At 45.5% G+C, this 20,995-nt stretch overlaps 1 protein-coding gene across 3 annotated transcripts in view; it reads right to left on the bottom strand.

Annotated features, from left to right (window-relative positions):
- LOC110492595 (protein NDRG3) overlaps positions 1-20,995 on the bottom strand; it is a 58,590-nt gene that overhangs the window by 13,898 nt on the left and 23,697 nt on the right. Inside the window, exons 2-4 of one of the 3 annotated variants that reach the window (XM_021567021.2) lie at positions 20,758-20,846; positions 18,476-18,508; positions 244-349 (exon numbers count right to left, since the gene is read on the bottom strand). In XM_021567021.2, coding sequence (XP_021422696.1) covers positions 244-349; positions 18,476-18,508; positions 20,758-20,814 — 196 coding nt within the window. In that variant the 5' untranslated portion in view covers positions 20,815-20,846. Of the gene's footprint in view, positions 1-243; positions 350-9,169; positions 9,367-18,475; positions 18,509-20,757; positions 20,847-20,995 lie in introns of those variants that run through there. The other 2 variants (XM_036947611.1, XM_036947610.1) reach the window with 2 other exon arrangements.

Raw genomic sequence — 20,995 nt, forward strand, 5'->3', positions numbered from 1 at the left:
ATATACTGAAACAATCAGTGTTGTTTTACAATGAGGCAGCCAACTGGTGGAGCAATCCAGTCTGACATAGTGGCTCTCCAATGCTCAAGGAGCTTTCTACCTTCAACCCTACAGTTTCTTACATCTCTACAGCGTCAACTGTTCTAATGACAATTCACCCGTGATATTATGCATTTCAGTGGTGTTTGGAGAGATTTCAAAGCCTAGCTAGGCCAATGAGAGCCTGAATGTGTGTACACTCACGGTTGAGACCAATGTCATGGTAGGTGAGGATGACTGGTCTATTGCCCTTGGGGGTGCCCCTCATCGTCACGTGCAGAACACCATGGGAGGTCTCGATGTCATGCTCCTGAAACACAAGACAGCATGGTCTGGGTCAGGGCCGGCGGTGTCTGTGGAGCTTAGAGGAGCCAGCCTTTTAGTGCCAGTCAGTCATAAAATTATTCAGGTGCAGATTTGAGAAAAAAACATGCATTATTCATTCATACACCGAGGAGACATCCTCGCTGAGGAAGTGATTTTCAAAGTGCCAGTAGGAGACATCCTCGCTGAGGAAGTGATTTTCAAAGTGCCAGTAGGAGACATCCTCGCTGAGGAAGTGATTTTCAAAGTGCCAGTAGGAGACATCCTCGCTGAGGAAGTGATTTTCAAAGTGCCAGTAGGAGACATCCTCACTGAGGAAGTGATTTTCAAAGTGCCAGTAGGAGACATGCTCGTTTAGGAAGTGATTTTCAAAGTGCCAGTAGGAGACATCCTCGCTGAGGAAGTGATTTTCAAAGTGCCAGTAGGAGACATGCTCGTTTAGGAAGTGATTTTCAAAGTGCCAGTAGGAGACATCTTCGCTGAGGAAGTGATTTTCAAAGTGCCAGTAGGAGACATCCTCGCTGAGGAAGTGATTTTCAAAGTGCCAGTAGGAGACATCCTCGCTGAGGAAGTGATTTTCAAAGTGCCAGTAGGAGACATCCTCGCTGAGGAAGTGATTTTCAAAGTGCCAGTAGGAGACATCCTCGCTGAGGAAGTGATTTTCAAAGTGCCAGTAGGAGACATCCTCGCTGAGGAAGTGATTTTCAAAGTGCCAGTAGGAGACATCCTCGCTGAGGAAGTGATTTTCGGTCTCCTACTGACAATTAGGCTCGCTGAGGAAGTGATTTTCAAAAAGTGCCAGTAGGAGACAGTAGGAGAGAGAAAATAATTTCATGATGAAAACTGGGTCCTCTTTAGCAGGTAGCCTAGAGGATGACCTAGATTGAAAACTGACTGGCTGGATCATCACGACCCATATCTCTGTGGTCACAATGACCGCTGCATGTGAGCGGCACGGCTAATGTCAGGAGGTGCTGTTGGCGCCACACCAGACGCATATGTGCACACTGTAGTCTCTCACACCATACACACACACGCAACGCAGATGTGTGGATAAGTAGAGGGCCCTCTACCTGTCTCGTCTCACAGATAACATCATCTGACGTCTGGCTAATCTAATTATGTGGGGATGGGAATCTCTGTCCGTCCACAGCCCTTAGACCTGACGCTAATTCAACATTAAATGTCATGTCACATCTTCAAATCAAATGTTATTAGTCACATGCTCCGAATACAACAGGTGTAGTAGACCTTAGTGTACTGCTGAATACAACAGGTGTAGTAGACCTTACAGTGAAATGCCGAATATAACAGGTGTAGTAGACCTTACAGTGTACTGCTGAATATAACAGGTGTAGTAGACCTTACAGTGTACTGCTGAATACAACAGGTGTAGTAGACCTTACAGTGTACTGCTGAATACAACAGGTGTAGTAGACCTTACAGTGTACTGCTGAATATAACAGGTGTAGTAGACCTTACAGTGTACTGCTGAATACAACAGGTGTAGTAGACCTTACAGTGTACTGCTGAATACAACAGGTGTAGTAGACCTTACAGTGTACTGCTGAATACAACAGGTGTAGTAGACCTTAGTGTACTGCTGAATACAACAGGTGTAGTAGACCTTACAGTGTACTGCTGAATACAACAGGTGTAGTAGACCTTACAGTGTACTGCTGAATATAACAGGTGTAGTAGACCTTACAGTGTACTGCTGAATACAACAGGTGTAGTAGACCTTAGTGAAATTCTTACTTAAAAGGCCCTAACCAAGAGTGCAGTTTAAAAAAATATGAATAAGAATAAGAGATAAAAGTAACAAGTAATTAAAGAGCAGCAGTAAAATAACAGTATATACAGGGGGGTGCCGGTACAGAGTCAATGTGCGGGGGTACCGGTTAGTTGAGGTAGTATGTACATGTAGGTAGAGATAACTTCTTCCACATATGCTGTTTATTCAACACAGGAACACATCAACATCAAACAGTTAATGAAGGCAATGCATATAGAGGTGTGATTCAACCATATAGTTTACTAGTAAGCACAGTGCTACTACAACCTAGCGTGAGGCATGTTTCTGTCTGGTAGCAATAATGGCGTGGTGGTCAGTTTTAGCGAGAAAAACCAACAAACAAGCAGAGACCCAAATATAGGAACCCTACTAAACGCGTGTGGCTATGTCAGCGTTCAGCTTCCGTCCATTGGTGCAGCTGAAAACCACAGAGACGGTGGTTTGAGGGCCGTACTGCGTCAGAGATCTAAACTGGATGGGAGGACGCCACGCTGAGACATGAGGCCCTCTCAAACAACTGTTCAGAATCATCCACGTCACCAGAACATTGAGCAACACTCAACACCATGGGGTCTGGGAGGGGGGTAGGTTAGAGATTAGGCTAAACCTGTCTATTCAGCCATGTCTGCAAAAAGCAAATACAATAGCTATACAATATGGATTGTAGTTGTTCAACCCAGGCCTGTATAAATACCTCCCTCAGCTGCGCTGACACCTGGCAGAGTCACACTCCTATCTGGGTGAGGAGGAGTATAAATAGAAGCTGCGGTTGAAGGGCTTGGCTGTGTGAAACGTTGTGAGAGATGGAGGATACATGCGAGGTGCCTTCAGCCTGGTCCCTGATACAGACACCTGTAACCCTGTTGAATATGACGACTCTGATCAAAGAGGCTTCAGTAGACAAGAATTGCCACAACTGAAGGATCAAAAAATATATATATATTTTGTCGCCTGGGGCTTTTATCTACCAGATGAAATGGAAGCTTGAGAGAAAGACAAAAAAACACATAGCTTTTTCTTCTGAAACGTCAATGACCTCAAATAGCTTCTGAGTCAATGGTGGCCTTGACCAAACAAAACAAAGCACTTGATGCTTTGAAAACAGCAGCAGTCCCAATAACAGTTTTTATGTATTCCTGGCACAAGGTTGAGCGGCTGTGCACTGCTGATATCTGGCTGGTCACAATGGAGGGGTCATGTGATGAGGAGAGGGGACCTGCTGCAGCAGTATCTTGAGAAGAACAGGCTGCTACATCTAGATCAGGGGTCATGTGATGAGGAGAGGGGACCTGCTGCAGCAGTATCCTGAGAAGAACAGGCTGCTACATCTAGATCAGGGGTCATGTGATGAGGAGAGGGGACCTGCTGCAGCAGTATCCTGAGAAGAACAGGCTGCTACATCTAGATCAGGGGTCATGTGATGAGGAGAGGGGACCTGCTGCAGCAGTATCCTGAGAAGAACAGGCTGCTACATCTAGATCAGGGGTCATGTGATGAGGAGAGGGGACCTGCTGCAGCAGTATCCTGAGAAGAACAGGCTGCTACATCTAGATCAGGGGTCATGTGATGAGGAGAGGGGACCTGCTGCAGCAGTATCCTGAGAAGAACAGGCTGCTACATCTAGATCAGGGGTCATGTGATGAGGAGAGGGGACCTGCTGCAGCAGTATCCTGAGAAGAACAGGCTGCTACATCTAGATCAGGGGTCATGTGATGAGGAGAGGGGACCTGCTGCAGCAGTATCCTGAGAAGAATGGGTTTTTTTGTAAAAAAATGTGATCGTGTCTCAACGTAATCAAGGTATGAAATTGTTATTTTCAGTCACTTTGGATAGTCCAGATAGTCCATCTGTAGATAATCATACTATTTGTTGACAAGCAACTGCTTGCTAAGGTTACGGTTAGAATAAGGGTTAGGGTAAGGGTTTAGGTTAGGGTTAAGATAAAGGTTAGGATAGAGCTAGGGTTAGTAGATAGACGGACTATCCAAATAAAGTGTTAATTATCATTTGTACACTGCAAATAAATATAACTTATGTTCCGGCCACCCAACTATCCACGCAGACAGAAATCATCCCTCGTCTGAATATAGTTGCCTACCCCTTAGTGATGGGGGGGGGGGGGGGGGGGGGGAATTAAATATATTATTTTTGATGATATATTGTATCATTTTGACAATATTTTTGCGCTAGTTGGCAGTACCTCTAGTAAAAACTCATGTTTTTCCTTCATAGCTTAAGCTCTAGTTTTTAAAATAGGGAGCCAGTTTGTTATCAGCCCTTTAAATTCCATGACCGATCAAAATACATTTTCTCATGTCTCTCTCGTCCCTCTGCAGCAGACATATCGTGAGCAATATGTCCAGAACCATCGAATCACCAAATCGAGTTGCAGTACATATAGAATAGTGAGGTCACTGGCAATTCCCAGCCCTACTACCCTTGGTCTACATCGTGTCCTTCAGAGAGCACTGCAAGTTTGGACCCATTTCTCAAAAGGGGCATGTGGATCTGAGGTGGCACTTGAGGGGGTTTGAGGTGTAAACAATAGTCATACTATTTTTGTTTTGATGAAGCCTAAAAGTTAGTATTCATTGGTAAAAGCCTAACATTCACCTCCTCTGAACGACAACAAAGACAGACCTAGAGGAAGCACTTAATACAGAACAAGTTAAAAAGAGAAAAGCTGAACACTATCGGTTACCACGACAACACGGATCCTGCTTTTCCATATTAGAGAGAGAAAAGCAACATGGCAATAATCATGGTCGGTGGTGTTTTGTAGAGCCACTTTAAGCTAAATGAAGAAGGATTCAAGGATGGTTCAGCAGCAGGAGAGGCAGATGTTCTGATAAACATTCAAGCGTTTTCCACCACCATTACTAGCAACCTTGCTAACCAACTCCCAGAATACTCTGGAACCTTTGGAAACCATCCTATTGAAACCTATTATTCAGCCAAGGGCATCTACAAAGGACAGTTCGCATTTACGAGGTTTCAACTGTTACAAAGATGTTTAAAGATCTCGACAAACAGAAAGGAACACAATTGGATCCCAGCTAGATTCCGATGTGATGCTGCTAATCCTATTGGACGTCATGTAAAAAGACACATCAGTCTTTCCATTCAACATGGAAAGGTACCACAAGAGTTTAAACATGTCAGAGTTGTTCCTTTATACAAGAAAGGAAGCCAAGTTGAACAAGGGACCTACAGACCAGTGTCAATCTTCAGTGTCTTGTCAAATGTTTTAGGAAGAGCAATCCATGAACAGATCATAAAGTACATGATGACCATAACATTGTATATGACCTTTTTACACAATCCTATTCTACTGACACGTGTTTGCTATACTTTTTATCAACCATGAAATTTAATTCACACAAAGTGCAACTTCTGTGCTATGCTCATGCTTGACATACAAAAAGCATTTGATACTATGAACCATGATATTTACAGTGCCTTGCGAAAGTATTCGGCCCCCTTGAACTTTGCGACCTTTTGCCACATTTCAGGCTTCAAACATAAAGATATAAAACTGTATTTTTTTGTGAAGAATCAACAACAAGTGGGACACAATCACGAAGTGGAACGACATTTATTGGATATTTCAAACTTTTTTAACAAATCAAAAACTGAAAAATTGGGTGTGCAAAATTATTCAGCCCCCTTAAGTTAATACTTTGTAGCGCCACCTTTTGCTGCGATTACAGCTGTAAGTCGCTTGGGGTATGTCTCTATCAGTTTTGCACATCGAGAGACTGAAATTTTTCCCCATTCCTCCTTGCAAAACAGCTCGAGCTCAGGGAGGTTGGATGGAGAGCATTTGTGAACAGCAGTTTTCAGTTCTTTCCACAGATTCTCGATTGGATTCAGGTCTGGACTTTGACTTGGCCATTCTAACACCTGGTAATGTTTATTTTTGAACCATTCCATTGTAGATTTTGCTTTATGTTTTGGATCATTGTCTTGTTGGAAGACAAATCTCCGTCCCAGTCTCAGGTCTTTTGCAGACTCCTTCTTCCAGAATGGTCCTGTATTTGGCTCCATCCATCTTCCCATACATTTTAACCATCTTCCCTGTCCCTGCTGAAGAAAAGCAGGCCCAAACCATGATGCTGCCACCACCATGTTTGACAGTGGGGATGGTGTGTTCAGCTGTGTTGCTTTTACGCCAAACATAACGTCTTGCATTGTTGCCAAAAAGTTCAATTTTGGTTTCATCTGACCAGAGCACCTTCTTCCACATGTTTGGTGTGTCTCCCAGGTAGCTTGTGGCAAACTTTAAACAACACTTTTTATGGATATCTTTAAGAAATGGCTTTCTTCTTGCCACTCTTCCATAAAGGCCAGATTTGTGCAATATACGACTGATTGTTGTCCTATGGACAGAGTCTCCCACCTCAGCTGTAGATCTCTGCAGTTCATCCAGAGTGATCATGGGCCTCTTGGCTGCATCGCTGATCAGTCTTCTCCTTGTATGAGCTGAAAGTTTAGAGGGACGGCCAGGTCTAGGTAGATTTGCAGTGGTCTGATACTCCTTCCATTTCAATATTATCGCTTGCACAGTGCTCCTTGGGATGTTTAAAGCTTGGGAAATCCTTTTGTATCCAAATCCGGCTTTAAACTTCTTCACAACAGTATCTCGGACCTGCCTGGTGTGTTCCTTGTTCTTCATGATGCTCTCTGCACTTTTGACGGACCTCTGAGACTATCACAGTGCAGGTGCATTTATACAGAGACTTGATTACACACAGGTGGATTGTATTTATCATCATTAGTCATTTAGGTCAACATTGGATCATTCAGAGATCCTCACTGAACTTCTGGAGAGAGTTTGCTGCACTGAAAGTAAAGGGGCTGAATAATTTTGCACGCCCAATTTTTCAGTTTTTTATTTGTTAAAAAAGTTTGAAATATCCAATAAATGTCGTTCCACTTCATGATTGTGTCCCACTTGTTGATTCTTCACAAAAAAATACAGTTTTATATCTTTATGTTTGAAGCCTGAAATGTGGCAAAAGGTCGCAAAGTTCAAGGGGGCCGAATACTTTCGCAAGGCACTGTAGTTGTACCAACTGAACAGAATTGGTTTTGGCAACAGCACTTTATTATGGGTGACGTCATACCTAGCTGATAGGATCCAAAGGGTGGATGTGGGCAGGACACCGTCTGACGCGAAGGAGATAAACTGTGATGTACCCCGGGGAGTATTTTGAGGTCATCGATTTGTTACTCTACCTAAATGACATGGACTCTGCCTGTTCATGCCCTCCGTTCCTGTATGTGGATGATGCTGCCCTCTTGGTTTCACATGAGGAAAAGGAGACCATTGAAAAGAACCTAAGCAGCCAACTGACCAAAGTCAGTAAGTGGTTATCCGACAACATTCTCTGCATTTAGGGAAGACAATGTATCCTGTTTGGTTCCAAACACAAAGTGAAAAACTCTTCCAACTTCTCAGTCAAGTGTACCAAACCATATCAAAACCATCCCTACGCTAGGGAGTTTTAAGAAATGGTTCATGGACAAAAATGCTTTAAAACTGCACAGGCTTGAAGAAAGTATAATTGTTTCAATTAACGTTACTTGGTAATCTATTTTATTCCTTTTACGGTTTCTTCCCTATTGAGATGAAGCATTTTGTTTTGATGTTATAATCGTGTATATTTAGTTTGCATGTATTTTCATGAGGACCACAATAGAATACGTTTCAACTTTTTGGTGTCATCCTCAATGATTTTAATGGCATTGTACTGTATCCATGTGTGGTTGTAGTGGGTTTGAAATTGTCAACAACAACAAAAATACATAAATAAATAAGCCACGTCTCCCAGTAGCCTGGGGCGAAAGAGACACAGGGAGGAGAGATGGATAACCTAACCCATTGTGTGGTAGGAGTCTGTGTTTTAGTCTAGGCAGGACCACACTGAACGCAGTGAAGGAAGTGAAGGAACCAGTCCACACAGTGGAACCAGGTAGTGACTCAACAAGCAAGCGAAGCGTCCATTTAAAAAAATAAATATGGTCCCAGCTGGTGGTTAGGCTAATCTCTCCCTCACTCACACAGACATGCTGCATAAAATACACAGCCTGTAGGACTGGAAAACAACCGGTGTCATATTCCATCTCTGCAACCACAGGGAATGAAGAGATGGAGGACTGTCTTTAAGGAGAGAGGAGACCTTCCCTTTTCCTCAAAACCCCACCCCCCCCAGGGCTAAACCCCCACCCCCCCAAGGCTAAACCCCACCCCCCCCAAGGCTAAACCCCACCCCCCCAGAGCTAAAACCCACAAGGCTAAACCCCACAAGGCTAAACCCCACGCCCCAAGGCTAAACCCCACGCCCCAAGGCTAAACCCCACGCCCCAAGGCTAAACCCCACGCCCCAAGGCTAAACCCCACGCCCCAGGGCTAAACCCCACCCCCAGGGCTAAACACCACCCCCAGGACTAAACCCCACCCCCAGGACTAAACCCCACCCCTCACTCCACTGGATGGGGTAAACAATGCAGTCTCTGTACTCTCCCACCTTCGCAATGCCTTCCACTTGGTATACGCCTGTCACATTTCCCTCAGTCTGATTGATATTCTCAAGGCCCCTGACAGTGACAAACCCTTTACCTGGCTGGTGTATTGATACACTGACAACACTGTTCATTCGCCTTTCGCTGGATCGGCATCAAGAGGGTGAATAAAACACACACAGAGAGACAGACAAAGACAGATGCATTATCTCTTTGTCACGAACACAACATAGTCACACTCACTAGCACAAATATGCTCAGCAGGTTTTTTGTTTCCTCAGTTATACGCTTGCCCACATCACCACACTGCCTACCACCTACTTTCCCATGCCATAGAGATCACACCCCCGAGAAACAACCCCGAGAAATCAAACACACTGCTGCTCAGGGTCAGAGCTCAAGCAACAGGCAGGCCACGGAGGGTGACTGGCGATGGTATCAGCAATAAATACAACCCCACACAATCTAACAGAGAGTCTCACTCACCACTACAGCAATGGCCGAACAGGCGATGGCAATCTGGTTGAGGTCCATAACGGCTGTCATTTTGTCAGCCAGAGAAAGGAGAGAAGAGTGCTGTCTGTCCCTGTGTTGTCTGTGAAAGGGGCGGTAGTGGCGGAGAGATGACGGCGGAGAGGGGGCAACGACAGAACGGAGAGCCCACAAGGAACGACTGAAATTTCTTCGATAGCAGCAGCTGGTCCCATCAAAAGATGGGAGGAGAATGTGTGAGAGGGGGAGGGAGAGAGGGAGAGAGACTGAGGGATTGGAGAGGCGGTGTGAATGGAAGCTCGAGAGAGAGACGTGGAGGAAGAAGGGGGAGGGAGTGTGCTTCTTGCTGGGTATGCACAAAGCTCTCAGGGTCGTCTAGGCACTCAGTAGCCCTTTGTAATTGCATTTAGAAGGTCAGAAGGGCCAGTAGGTTGAACAAAGTCTACCATGTCACCCCGCTTCTCCGCAAAAACTCTACCGGCTTCCAGCCGAAACTCGCATCCATTGCAAGACCATGGTACTTGCCTACGAAGCAACAAGAGGAACTGCCCCTCCCTACCGTCAGGCTTTGTTGATTTTTTATTTCACCTTTATTTAACCAGGTAGGCCAGTTGAGCGCAAGTTCTCATTTACAACTGCAACCTGGCCAAGATGAAGCAAAGCAGTGCAACAAAAACAACAGAGTTACACATGAGATAAACAAACGTACAGTCAATAACACAATAGAAAAATGTATATACAGTGTGTGCAAATATATTAAGATTAGGGAGGTAAGGCAATAAAAAGGCCATAGTGGTGAAATAATTACAATTTAGCATTAACACAAGTGATAGATGTGCAGATGATGTGCAAGCATAGATACTGGGGTGCAAAAGAGCAAAATAAAAAATGGGGATGAGGTATTTGGTTGGGCTATTTATAGATGGGCTGTGTACAGGTGCAGTGATCAGTAAGCTGCTCTGACAGCTGATGCTTATAGTTAGTGAGGGAGATAGAAGACTCCAGCTTCAGTGATTTTTGCAATTAGTTTGTCATTGACAGCAGAGTACTGGAAGGAGAGGCAGCCAAAGGAGGTGTTGGCTTTGGAGATGACCAGTGAAATATACCTGCTGGAGCGCGTGCTATGGGTGGGTGTTGCTATGGAGACCAGTGAGCTGAGATAAGGAGGGGCTTTACCTAGAAAAGACTTATAGATGACCTGGAGCCAGTGGGTTTGGCGAGGAATATGTAGCGAGGGCCAGCCAACGAGAGCATACAGGTCGCAGTGGTGGGTAGTATATGGGGCTTTGGTGACAAATCGGATGGCACTGTGAGAGACTGCATCCAATTTGTTGACTAGAGTGTTGGAGGCTATTTTGTAATTTATGTCGCTGAAGTCAAGGATTGGTAGGATAGTCAGTTTTACGAAGATATATTTGGCAGCATTTTTATTTATTTATTTCACCTTTATTTAACCAGGTAGGCAAGTTGAGAACAAGTTCTCATTTACAATTGCGACCTGATGAGCATGAGTTAAGGAGGCTTTGTTGATAAATAGGAAGCCAACTCTAGATTTAATTTTAGATTGAAGATGCTTAATGTGAGTCTGGAAGGAGAGTTCACAGTCTAACCAGACACCTAGGTATTTGTAGAAAAAAATTGTTTTTTCCTTCATCAATGTACACAAAATACCACATAATGACAAAGCAAAAACAGGTTTAGATTTTTTTGCTATTTTTTTTTACAATATTAAATATTGAAATAACACATTTACATAAGCATTTCAGACCCTTTACTCAGTACTTTGTTGAAGCACCTTTGGCAGCGATTACAGCACCTAGTCTTCGTAGGTATGACGCTACAAGCTTGACACATCTGATTTGGGGAGTTTTTTCCCCATTCTTCTCTGCAGATCCTCTCAAGCTCTGTCAGGTTGGATGGGGAACGTCACTGCACAGCTATTTTCAGGTCTCTCCATGATCGGGTTCATGTCCGGGCTCTTGCCTGACCACTCAAGGACATTTAGAGACTTTTTCCTGAAGCCACTCCTGCGTTGTCTTGGCTGTGTGCTTAGGGTCATTTTCCTATTGGAAGGCGAACCTTCACCCCAGTCTGAGGTCCTGAGCGCTCTGGAGCAGGTTTTCATCAAGGACCTCTTTGTACTTTGCTCCGATCATCTTTCCCTTGATCCTGACTATTCTCCTAGTCCCTGCCGCTGAAAAACATCCCAACAGCATGATGCTGCCACCACGCTTCACCATAAGGATGGAGCCTGGTTTCATACAGACATGACACTTGGCATTCAGGCCAAAGAGTTCAATCTTTGTTTCATCAGACCAGAGTATCTTGTTTCTGGCGATCCGTCCTTCAGGGGCATTTTTAGCAAACTCCAAGCTGGCTGTCATGTGCCTTCTCCTGAGGAGTGGCTTTCGTCTGGCCACTACTATAAAGCCCTGATTGGTGGAGTGCTACAGAGATGGTTGTCCTTCTGGTAGGTTCTCCCATCTCCACAGAGGAACTCTGGAGCTCTGTCAAGAGTGACCATCGGGTTCTTGGTCACCTCCCTGACAAAGAACCTTCTCCCCGGATTGCTCAGTTTGGCTGGGCGGCCAGCTCTAGGAAGAGTCTTGGTGGTCCCAAACTTCTTCTGTTTAAGAAGGATGGAGGCCACTGTGTTCTTAGGGATCTTCAATGCTGCAAACATTTTCTGGTACCCTTCCCCAAATCTGTGACTCGACACAATCCTGTCTCAGAGCTTGAGGAACAATTCCTTCGAACCTCATGGCTTGGTTTTTGCACTGACATGCACTGTCAACTGTGGGCCCTGATAACATGTCCAATCAATTGAATTTATCACAGGTGGACTCCAATCAAGATATAGAAACATCTCACGGATGATCAATGGAAACATGAAACAGAATGCACCTTAATTTAGTCTCATACAAAAGTCTCTGAATATTTTTAATGTTTAATACATTTGCAAATTTGTCAGAAAACCTGTTGTTTTCGCTTTGTCATTATGGGGTATGTGTGTAGATTGTTATTTTGTCTATTCCCCCTCATCATTCTTTTTTAGAATAAGGCTGTGGAAAAAGGGAAGGGGTCTGAATACTTTCCTAATTCACCAGATGCTCACACCTTAAACCCCAACCTGAGTACTCCGTTCTGCCTCTGGCCTATTGGCCCTCCATCTCAGCCCAGTCCAAGCTCTTCGCTGTCCTGGCACCCCAATGGTGGAACCAGCTTCCCCCTGAAGCTAGGGCAGCAGAGTCCCTGCCCATCTTCCGAAAACATCTGAAACCCTACCTCTTCAAAAAGTATCTTAAATAAAGCCTTTCGTGAATTAAACACTCACACTTTACTTTCCTCAATAGCACTGACTTTTCTGATCAATTATCCCTCAAAGTAGCTTACTATGACTGATATGTGGTTGTCCCACCTAACTATCTTAAGACGAACGCACTAACTGTAAGTCGCTCTGGGTAAGAGTGTCTGCTAAATGACTAACATGTAAGTGCCATTGGGAGAGGGCTGAAAGAGTGTGAGGGAAAGTGGAGGGAATCGCCATCAGGGGAAGAACACTAATGGTTGGATCGGAAGAGGATCAATAAACTACCTGTGGATTGGCTGATACTGAACACCTGACTAAAATATTAGGTTTAGGCATGATATGCTAATAACCTCACATAGACGTCTAATCCATTCCAATCCACAGAGTTCTTAGAAAATGGCGTGTTGGTGGTTGATTTGGAATTGGGCATTAGGGTGTCATGTGCATACCATCCTTTTCCTTTAGGAGGTCTGGCTGCCCCCTCTAACATGCTGACTAGACCGCGCGCGCGCGCTTTCCCACACATGTTGATTTTGTCCACCCACACCAGACGCAGGTTGAAATATCAAAACGAACTCTGAACCAACTATATTCATTTGGGGACAGGTTGAAAATAATTAAACATTTAGCTAGCTTGCTGTTGCTAGCTAATTTGTCATGGGATATAAACACTGGGTTGTTATTTTACCTGAAATGCACAAGGTCCTCTACTCTGACAATTAATCCACAGATAAAAGGGTAAACCAAGTTTGTTTCTAGTAATCTCTCCTCCTTCAGGCTTCTTCTTCTTCAGAATGTATATGGCGGTTGGCAACCAACTTTAAGGTGCATTACCACCCCTAACTGGACTGGAGTGTGGACCTCCTTTCATCTTTCAATCACCCACATGGGTATATGCTCCTAAAAACCAAATGAGGAGATGGGAGAGCGTCAAGCGTCACAAATAGAACCAAGTTCTATTTTAGCACCTGGCTACGCAGACGCTCGTTGAAGCGCGGGAGAAGTGGCATGAATTGGGGGGGGGGGGGGGGGGGGGTTAACTGCAGATATGGGATGTCAAGAAGACAATATGGCTTTCTCAGCCAGCTCTCTGGACCCTGTATGCAATGTCCACTCAGTTTCTCTTCCAGAGGGCAATCCAGCCAGACAGTAGCACCAGCAATGTCTGTGGCCCATTGTTCCTTCATGTTGCCGTCTTTCAGCAATAATATCAGGAGACAACGGCTACAGCACAGTACTGCAACATAACACAGCCTACACCATAAGGCATTCATTGAAAGGTAAGAACTAGCTCTCCTCGGTCTCCAGTTAGGCTACTTACTATACATTGTGATGGCAGTCCATTTCAGAAGCAGTTTGCACTAAGAGTCTGTTACTTAGCCATTGGCTCTGGATGAGGATGATATAAGTGCCAGACGCACCAGTTTGAGTTTTTCAAGAACTGCAAAGCTGCTGGGTTTTTCATCGCTCAACAGTTTCCCGTGTGTATCAAGAATGGTCCAAAGGACATTCATCCAACTTGACAGAACTGTGGGAAGTATTGGGAGTCAACATGGGCCAGCTTCCCTGTGGAAGGCTTTTTACTCCTTGTAGAGTTCATGCCCCGACGACCTCAGGCTGTTCTGATGGCAAAGGGGGGGGGGGGGGGGGGGGGGGGGGGCAAATCAATATTAGGAAGGTGTTTCTAATGTTTGGTATACTCAGTGTACACACACAGAGACACTGTGGCAGAAACACTGTAGATCTGCTAAGACGAGTACACAATGGATTTGGAGGAGGTCAGGATTAGGGCCGATTCAGGACAGGGAAAGCGGCCCAAAACTACGCTCCAAACTGGATCAGTGCTATTGTTGCTACCTCTGCCCAAACCTGGGATCCTCGGCTCAACCCTGGGATCCCCAGCTGCCATGGCCTGCAGCAGGCTAATCTCTCCACCTCCATTCTAGAGACAAACTCAAATTAGAGCAGGTTCCTGGGGTTAGTATGACCATAATCTGGCTTATATATGTAAAGTGGCATGTCTGGAATTACACAACAAATGTGAGATAACACTTTGTTTCCAAGTTTTTAACCATTTATGTGGGTCATATGAATGGGGTCGCCGAAGTAATGCTGGGACAAGGATATCCTCCTCAGGCCCAGAAAGACACAGGGAGCTGGCCCTGAACAGTCTATAGCTGTGCAGACCACCTCTGACAGCGGAGATCTAAAAAGGTGGAGATCTTTGAGAGACATCGGTCTGTGAGCGTATTCAAACATCTTGACGAGAAACACCTCCCTCACAGTGACATTACTGTGAGGGGGAGAGGGAATCCCTGCAAACAAGGGTTGGTTCCCTGGGCCACATACAGCCCCCTCTCTACAGGTTACCCACTCTGAGCACATATTCGGTGTAGGAAGAGGCTCAAACCAGGCGTTCGCTGCAGTGTGAGCAGGTAAGGCTGTTGTGCTCAGATTGCCAACTTGAGGTAATAAATTGTGTGCAGTGCTGAACTATCAGCTCAACAATTGTCACCAGAAATAGTAACGTCATACTTGCATAGAAATAGCTCTACTCATAAAATTGTAGTTCATGGCATCAGCCACAGGGGGCGCTACATACTTACAGTGAGTTGTATGTTTTCCCTATACCAATGTTCCCTGAATTTACACTGACCTTAGTGTGCATTCACCTACCCCTCTTCCTCTCCACCACCCCTACCAGCCATGTTGGGATATAAATATCTCAACCATATGGATCCAATAACGACTTCATCAGAATAAATCAGTCTCTCGGCAGGCAGGATTTAGGACCCCGCCCTCCAGCAGCGTTCGCCCCAGTCTAGTCAGCATGTAGAGGGGGCAGCGAGACCTCCAACAAAGCCCATGCCTCCTAAAGGAAAAGGATGGTATGCACATGACACGCTACTGCCCAATTCCAAATCAACCACCAACACGCCATTTTCTAAGAACTCTGTGGATTGGAATGGATTAGACGTCTATGTGAGGTTATTACCATATCATGCCTAAACCTAATATTTTAGTCAGGTGTTCAGTATCAGCCAATAATCCACAGGTAGTTTATTGATCCTCTTCCGATCCAACCATTAGTGTTCTTCCCCTGACGCTGATTCCCTCCACTTTCCCTCACACTCTTTCAGCCCTCTCCTAATGGCACTTACATGTTAGTCATTTAGCAGACACTCTTACCCAGAGCGACTTACAGTTAAGTGCATTCATCTTAAGATAGCTAGCCCATCTAGGTCACATGGCACCAAGGGAGCCAGCATGGCCGACCTACAGTATAGGGAAAACACTGAGTGGACATGATAGGCAAGGTTGCTGTCAGCACTGTATCGTTTAATCCCAGGCCTTCTGCCATTCAAAATCACTCGTCCCGATGCAGTCTCACTGGCTGCTGCGATGCCCTATGCAGAAAACAGGCAGCCCACATGACAGGCCAGGATGGAGGATAGTTTGGTGTCAAATCAGTACGAAAAACATATGTACTCACTACCGCAAGTCGCTCTGGATAAGAGCGTCTGCTAAATGACTAACATGTAACTAATAAAACCAAGCACAAGATAATGATGGCCTAAACCTGTCCAGTCAGGGACACCATTATCAAACCAAAGCACACGTTTGATTAGCCTCGAGAACCTCCCTGATTGGACACATGCTATCCAGTCGGCAAACCATTCATGTAAGTCCTCAAGATCAGTGAGGCTGACGCGAATACATGTTGAGTTCAGCTCTGTCAACAATAGTTCATTATATCAATGGAAGGTTTTGCAATAATTCTATAACCATGTTCCCTGGGGTTGACTTGGAGATTCACACGTGTGCTCATGATGCCCTCTTCTGGAGGCACCGGTGCTTTTATGTACAGTAATGAAACTCCATTTCCCCTCAACCACTTGGATGGAAAAAGAACATCCTCTATCTGCTTTGTAAAGAATTGAGTTGAGAGGATTGCCATGACAACCATGCCTCTCTTTTTTATGACAAAATATGCCACCATGAGGGGGGAGGGCGCCGTGCCGCCATGAGGGGGGAGGGCGCCGTGCCGCCATGAGGGGGGAGGGCACCGTGCCGCCATGAGGGTGGAGGGCGCCAGCCTGCCCCCGCCCGTCCCTGTCTGTCTGTCTGCACGTCTGCCTGCCCCCGCCCGTCCCGGTCTGTCTGCGTGTCTGAAACTGTCAAGATGAGGTAAACCTGGTGCTTCATAAGCCCGCTGAGACACAGGAAGTTAATTAAGGGAGAAAAGCACTGAAGGACTGGAAGAGAGGAGTGTCATTAAGAGAATCAGATACAGCAAGGCTGCTCTCAAGGCTCCTGCAGGCAGCTGGGTTGCATGTACTGCATTGTAAAGCCTCAAGGTTGGTTGGATTCAGTGAATACATCCACACTCAGTCTAATAACAGCAACCCAGAGGACACGAGGCTGTGCTCATCACATGCTGACAACATACATCGCCCACACCCCGCCACAAGCAGTCGATTGGCCAATCAATCACCATAGAGATGTGTCCAACAGGGTCACACGAGAGGAGTGTGTGTGTTTTTAGGCTGACTGTATAGGGGAAATAAGTCAACCGTGACGACGCGCCACAGGGAGAAGGAACCGTGACGACGCGCCACAGGGAGAAGGAACCGTGACGACGCGCCACAGGGAGAAGGAACCGAAACTCAGGACTATCATCTTCATGCACATTAAAGCATCACTTACCATTTAGTGTTTATACAACAAACGTTAGTGCATCGACTCGTATCATATAGATTCGTTCCTCTTATCAAACGGAATCATTTCAAACTACAATGTATGGTTCCTTCATGGTATCAGAGCCCATGTATGTGTATGTGTATCAAATCATCTCGAAAGGAAAAGATACACATCCCCACAGACTGACCATTCTATGGGTAGGCCTAAAGCTGCAACGATCTCAGACTGCCCTATTCACAGTAAAATGGTCAAAAGGGCCATCCACACCAATGAAGATAAATTATAAAAACATTTCCCTGTCCCTCCCACTGTCAATGTTTTATAACCAATCAAAAACGTGTTCTATACAAGTGTTCTTGGTTGTAGGTGCTGATTGGAGTGGAGACAGTAAAATGGTCAAAAGGTCCATCCACACCAATGAAGATAAATGATAAAAAATGTTGTTATCATTATAGTTAAGTGAACAGGAGCGTTAACTGATAACTACAAAAAGAGTGGAGAACGATAACGAGAGCTATTGTCTGTATCACTTTCAGAGCGAAGTTTTCCCTGTCCCTCCCACTATAAAACATTGACAACCAATCAAAAACGTGTTCTGTACAAGTGTTCTTGGTTGTAGGTGCTGATTGGAGTGGAGACAAGGCAGAGCACACTGTAATCTCGCCTGGATAACTGGTCACGTGTGAGCATATTGGTGGGTGGCCACTTTAATTATAGGACGACTTGGGAGAATGATGAACCACCACAAACAGAGGATGAGAAGGTCCTATTTCCCGATGGTAGGCCTATCTGTTAACGCCGATACATTCTGACAAAATACACACTATGACTGGCCTGCTAATGTGCCTTTCTGGACCTTGTAAACTAGCTAGCTGGGCACAGCAGTCCACTAGCTAGCTAGCAGTCCACTAGCTAGCTGGGCATCTGTTTAGCTTTCAAGCACATTCACTAATTTGTCTGTAAACAATTACCAAGCTAGTTAGCTACCACATGTTCTTTTCAAACTGTCAACAGAGTAGCTAGCAAGAAACAAGATGTGCCAAATAACAGTCTAAAACCACTTGAGGGCAAATCAGATTTGACTGTTCAGACAAGTCACATGGCCAGGAATCAGATTTGATCTGATTTCAAACCACCTATGAAGGTGACTTGAAATACCCGATTCCATGTGCTTTTTAGCTGTTCAGACTGCAGGAAAAATAACAGATTCTATCGGATATGGAAAAAAAATGGATTTGAGTCACCTCATACTGCCAATGTGAACACTGGTTAAGAGACGTTTGACTCACCTGACAATCAAAGTCCTGGAAGTTACGCCCATTCTGCCGAGGGAAGAGAAGAAAAAATAAGTCATATATTTTTTGATTGAAGGGGATCCGAAGCTCCTCTTCTCCCTCTTCCCTTCTCCCTCAGTCATTCTGCTCCAAGGCGAAGAGTCTGTGGAGCCACAGGTGTAACCAGGAGGCGGCAACAAGAGCCATCTCAGATCAATGTGTGGAGTAAATTACCTCTAGTGGTTGATGCCAGGGTCTGCCTCTCGCTCTGTCTCTCTCTGCTCCCAGCAATGTGGAGGACACCCCTGGGTTCTCTGTGTGTCATTACTGTCCTCATACTGAGCCCTCCACCCACCTTCATCATTAGCAGTAATGTACTGCTGGAGCAGAGTGTGGAGACACTGAGCAGATGTCGATGAGGAGGAACATTACTGCACTAGTCCAGACATAAGACATTTTTTATTGAACTAGGCAAGTCAAGTTAATAATAAATTCTTATTTACAATGACGGCCTAGGAACACTGGACTAGTGTTGGATAGCCTAGGAACACTGGACTAGTGTTGGATAGCCTAGGAACACTGGACTAGTGTTGGATAGCCTAGGAACACTGGACTAGTCATGGATAGCCTAGGAACACTGGACTAGTGTTGGATAGCCTGGACTAGTGTCGGATAGCCCAGGAACACTGGACTAGTGTCGGATAGCCCAGGAACACTGGACTAGTGTCGGATAGCCTAGGAACACTGGACTAGTGTTGGATAGCCTAGGAACACTGGACTAGTGTTGGATAGCCTAGGAACACTGGACTAGTGTTGGATAGCCTAGGAACACTGGACTAGTGTTGGATAGCCTAGGAACACTGGACTAGTGTTGGATAGCCTAGGAACACTGGACTAGTGTTGGATAGCCTAGGAACACTGGACTAGTGTTGGATAGCCTAGGAACACTGGACTAGTGTTGGATAGCCTAGGAACACTGGACTAGTGTTGGATAGCCTAGGAACACTGGACTAGTGTTGGATAGCCTAGGAACACTGGACTAGTGTTGGATAGCCTAGGAACACTGGACTAGTGTCGGATAGCCTAGGAACACTGGACTAGTGTCGGATAGCCTAGGAACACTGGACTAGTGTCGGATAGCCTAGGAACACTGGACTAGTGTTGGATAGCCTAGGAACACTGGACTAGTGTTGGATAGCCTAGGAACACTGGACTAGTGTTGGATAGCCTAGGAACACTGGACTAGTGTTGGATAGCCTAGGAACACTGGACTAGTGTTGGATAGCCTAGGAACACTGGACTAGTGTTGGATAGCCTAGGAACACTGGACTAGTGTTGGATAGCCTAGGAACACTGGACTAGTGTTGGATAGCCTAGGAACACTGGACTAGTGTTGGATAGCCTGGACTAGTGTCGGATAGCCTAGGAACACTGGATAGTGTGCTCCTTCTTCAGGGGCAGAACGGCAGATTTGTACCTTGTCAGCTCGGGGATCCGATCCAGCAACCTTTCGGTTACTGGCCCAACGCTCTAACCACTAGGCTACCTGCCACCCTTTACATGGGCAGAACACACATTCCCTACTACAGTCCGTCAGGAACTTTCAACCTAACGAGGCAGGGTCAAGGGGTTTATGATTTGCAGAGTGGTTCAAGTGCCTCAGCCACCCACCATAGTGAGCAAAGTGGGACGCTGTTTTGAAACTCAAATGGCGGATTCACTGCGATATCAAAAACCAAGCTCACTCAGCAAGCCCATTTCCTGACAATATAGACAACCTTACATCAGCTCCCAGTATCTGCTAGCTACCAATATAGTCACATCTAAATCTGCCATCACATCTAATAACATCTCCTTTCAATCTAATTTCATATCAGCCTCTCCTCTTCCCGAGTGCATGACTTGTGCAGGAGTACCAACACCTCAAATGTTCTACTGCTGGAGCTGCTTCACCTAAATATAAAACAGTACCGGCACCCAAAATGGTTACCGGCACTTATTTCCACTCCAAGTCCAGCACTGCTCTCCCCTATAGCACTTCCACACTGCAGCACCTCCAGCCCCACCACCACGTACCCCAGCCAGTCTCGTTTCCCCAGGGTAACTAGCAGCAGCAGCACCTTGGGGCCTGGAAGGCAAATTTATCAAATGTAAATAAAAGGAACCGATCTATGCTGAGAGTACAGACTGACTGAAGGGCAGAGCTGTGCAGTGCTAAGCCTGATCAGCCCAGGCTAGTGACCACTGAACCTACTGGTGGGAGTAAAGGACTGGGTTTATTCTTCCTGTCCACTCACCTTATCTGTGAGCAGTGGCTTGATCTCAGTCAGCTGAACGTCCTGGAGCTCGTCCATCTCAACTTAGGTCTGACAGCTGTCAATCACACCTGAGGGAGACCGAGAGAGAAGTGTATCAGATTTCTTCACAGGAAGCAGTAGTAAGCTACTACCACCAACTTACTCCCCGAGTGATATCCTATATCCTGCCAGCATGAATAAGTCTGAGGATAGAAGACTCAAAAACAGAGATCAGGAG

This window comes from Oncorhynchus mykiss, chromosome 16 (assembly GCF_013265735.2).
Source record: "Oncorhynchus mykiss isolate Arlee chromosome 16, USDA_OmykA_1.1, whole genome shotgun sequence".
Classification (NCBI taxonomy): domain Eukaryota; kingdom Metazoa; phylum Chordata; class Actinopteri; order Salmoniformes; family Salmonidae; genus Oncorhynchus; species Oncorhynchus mykiss.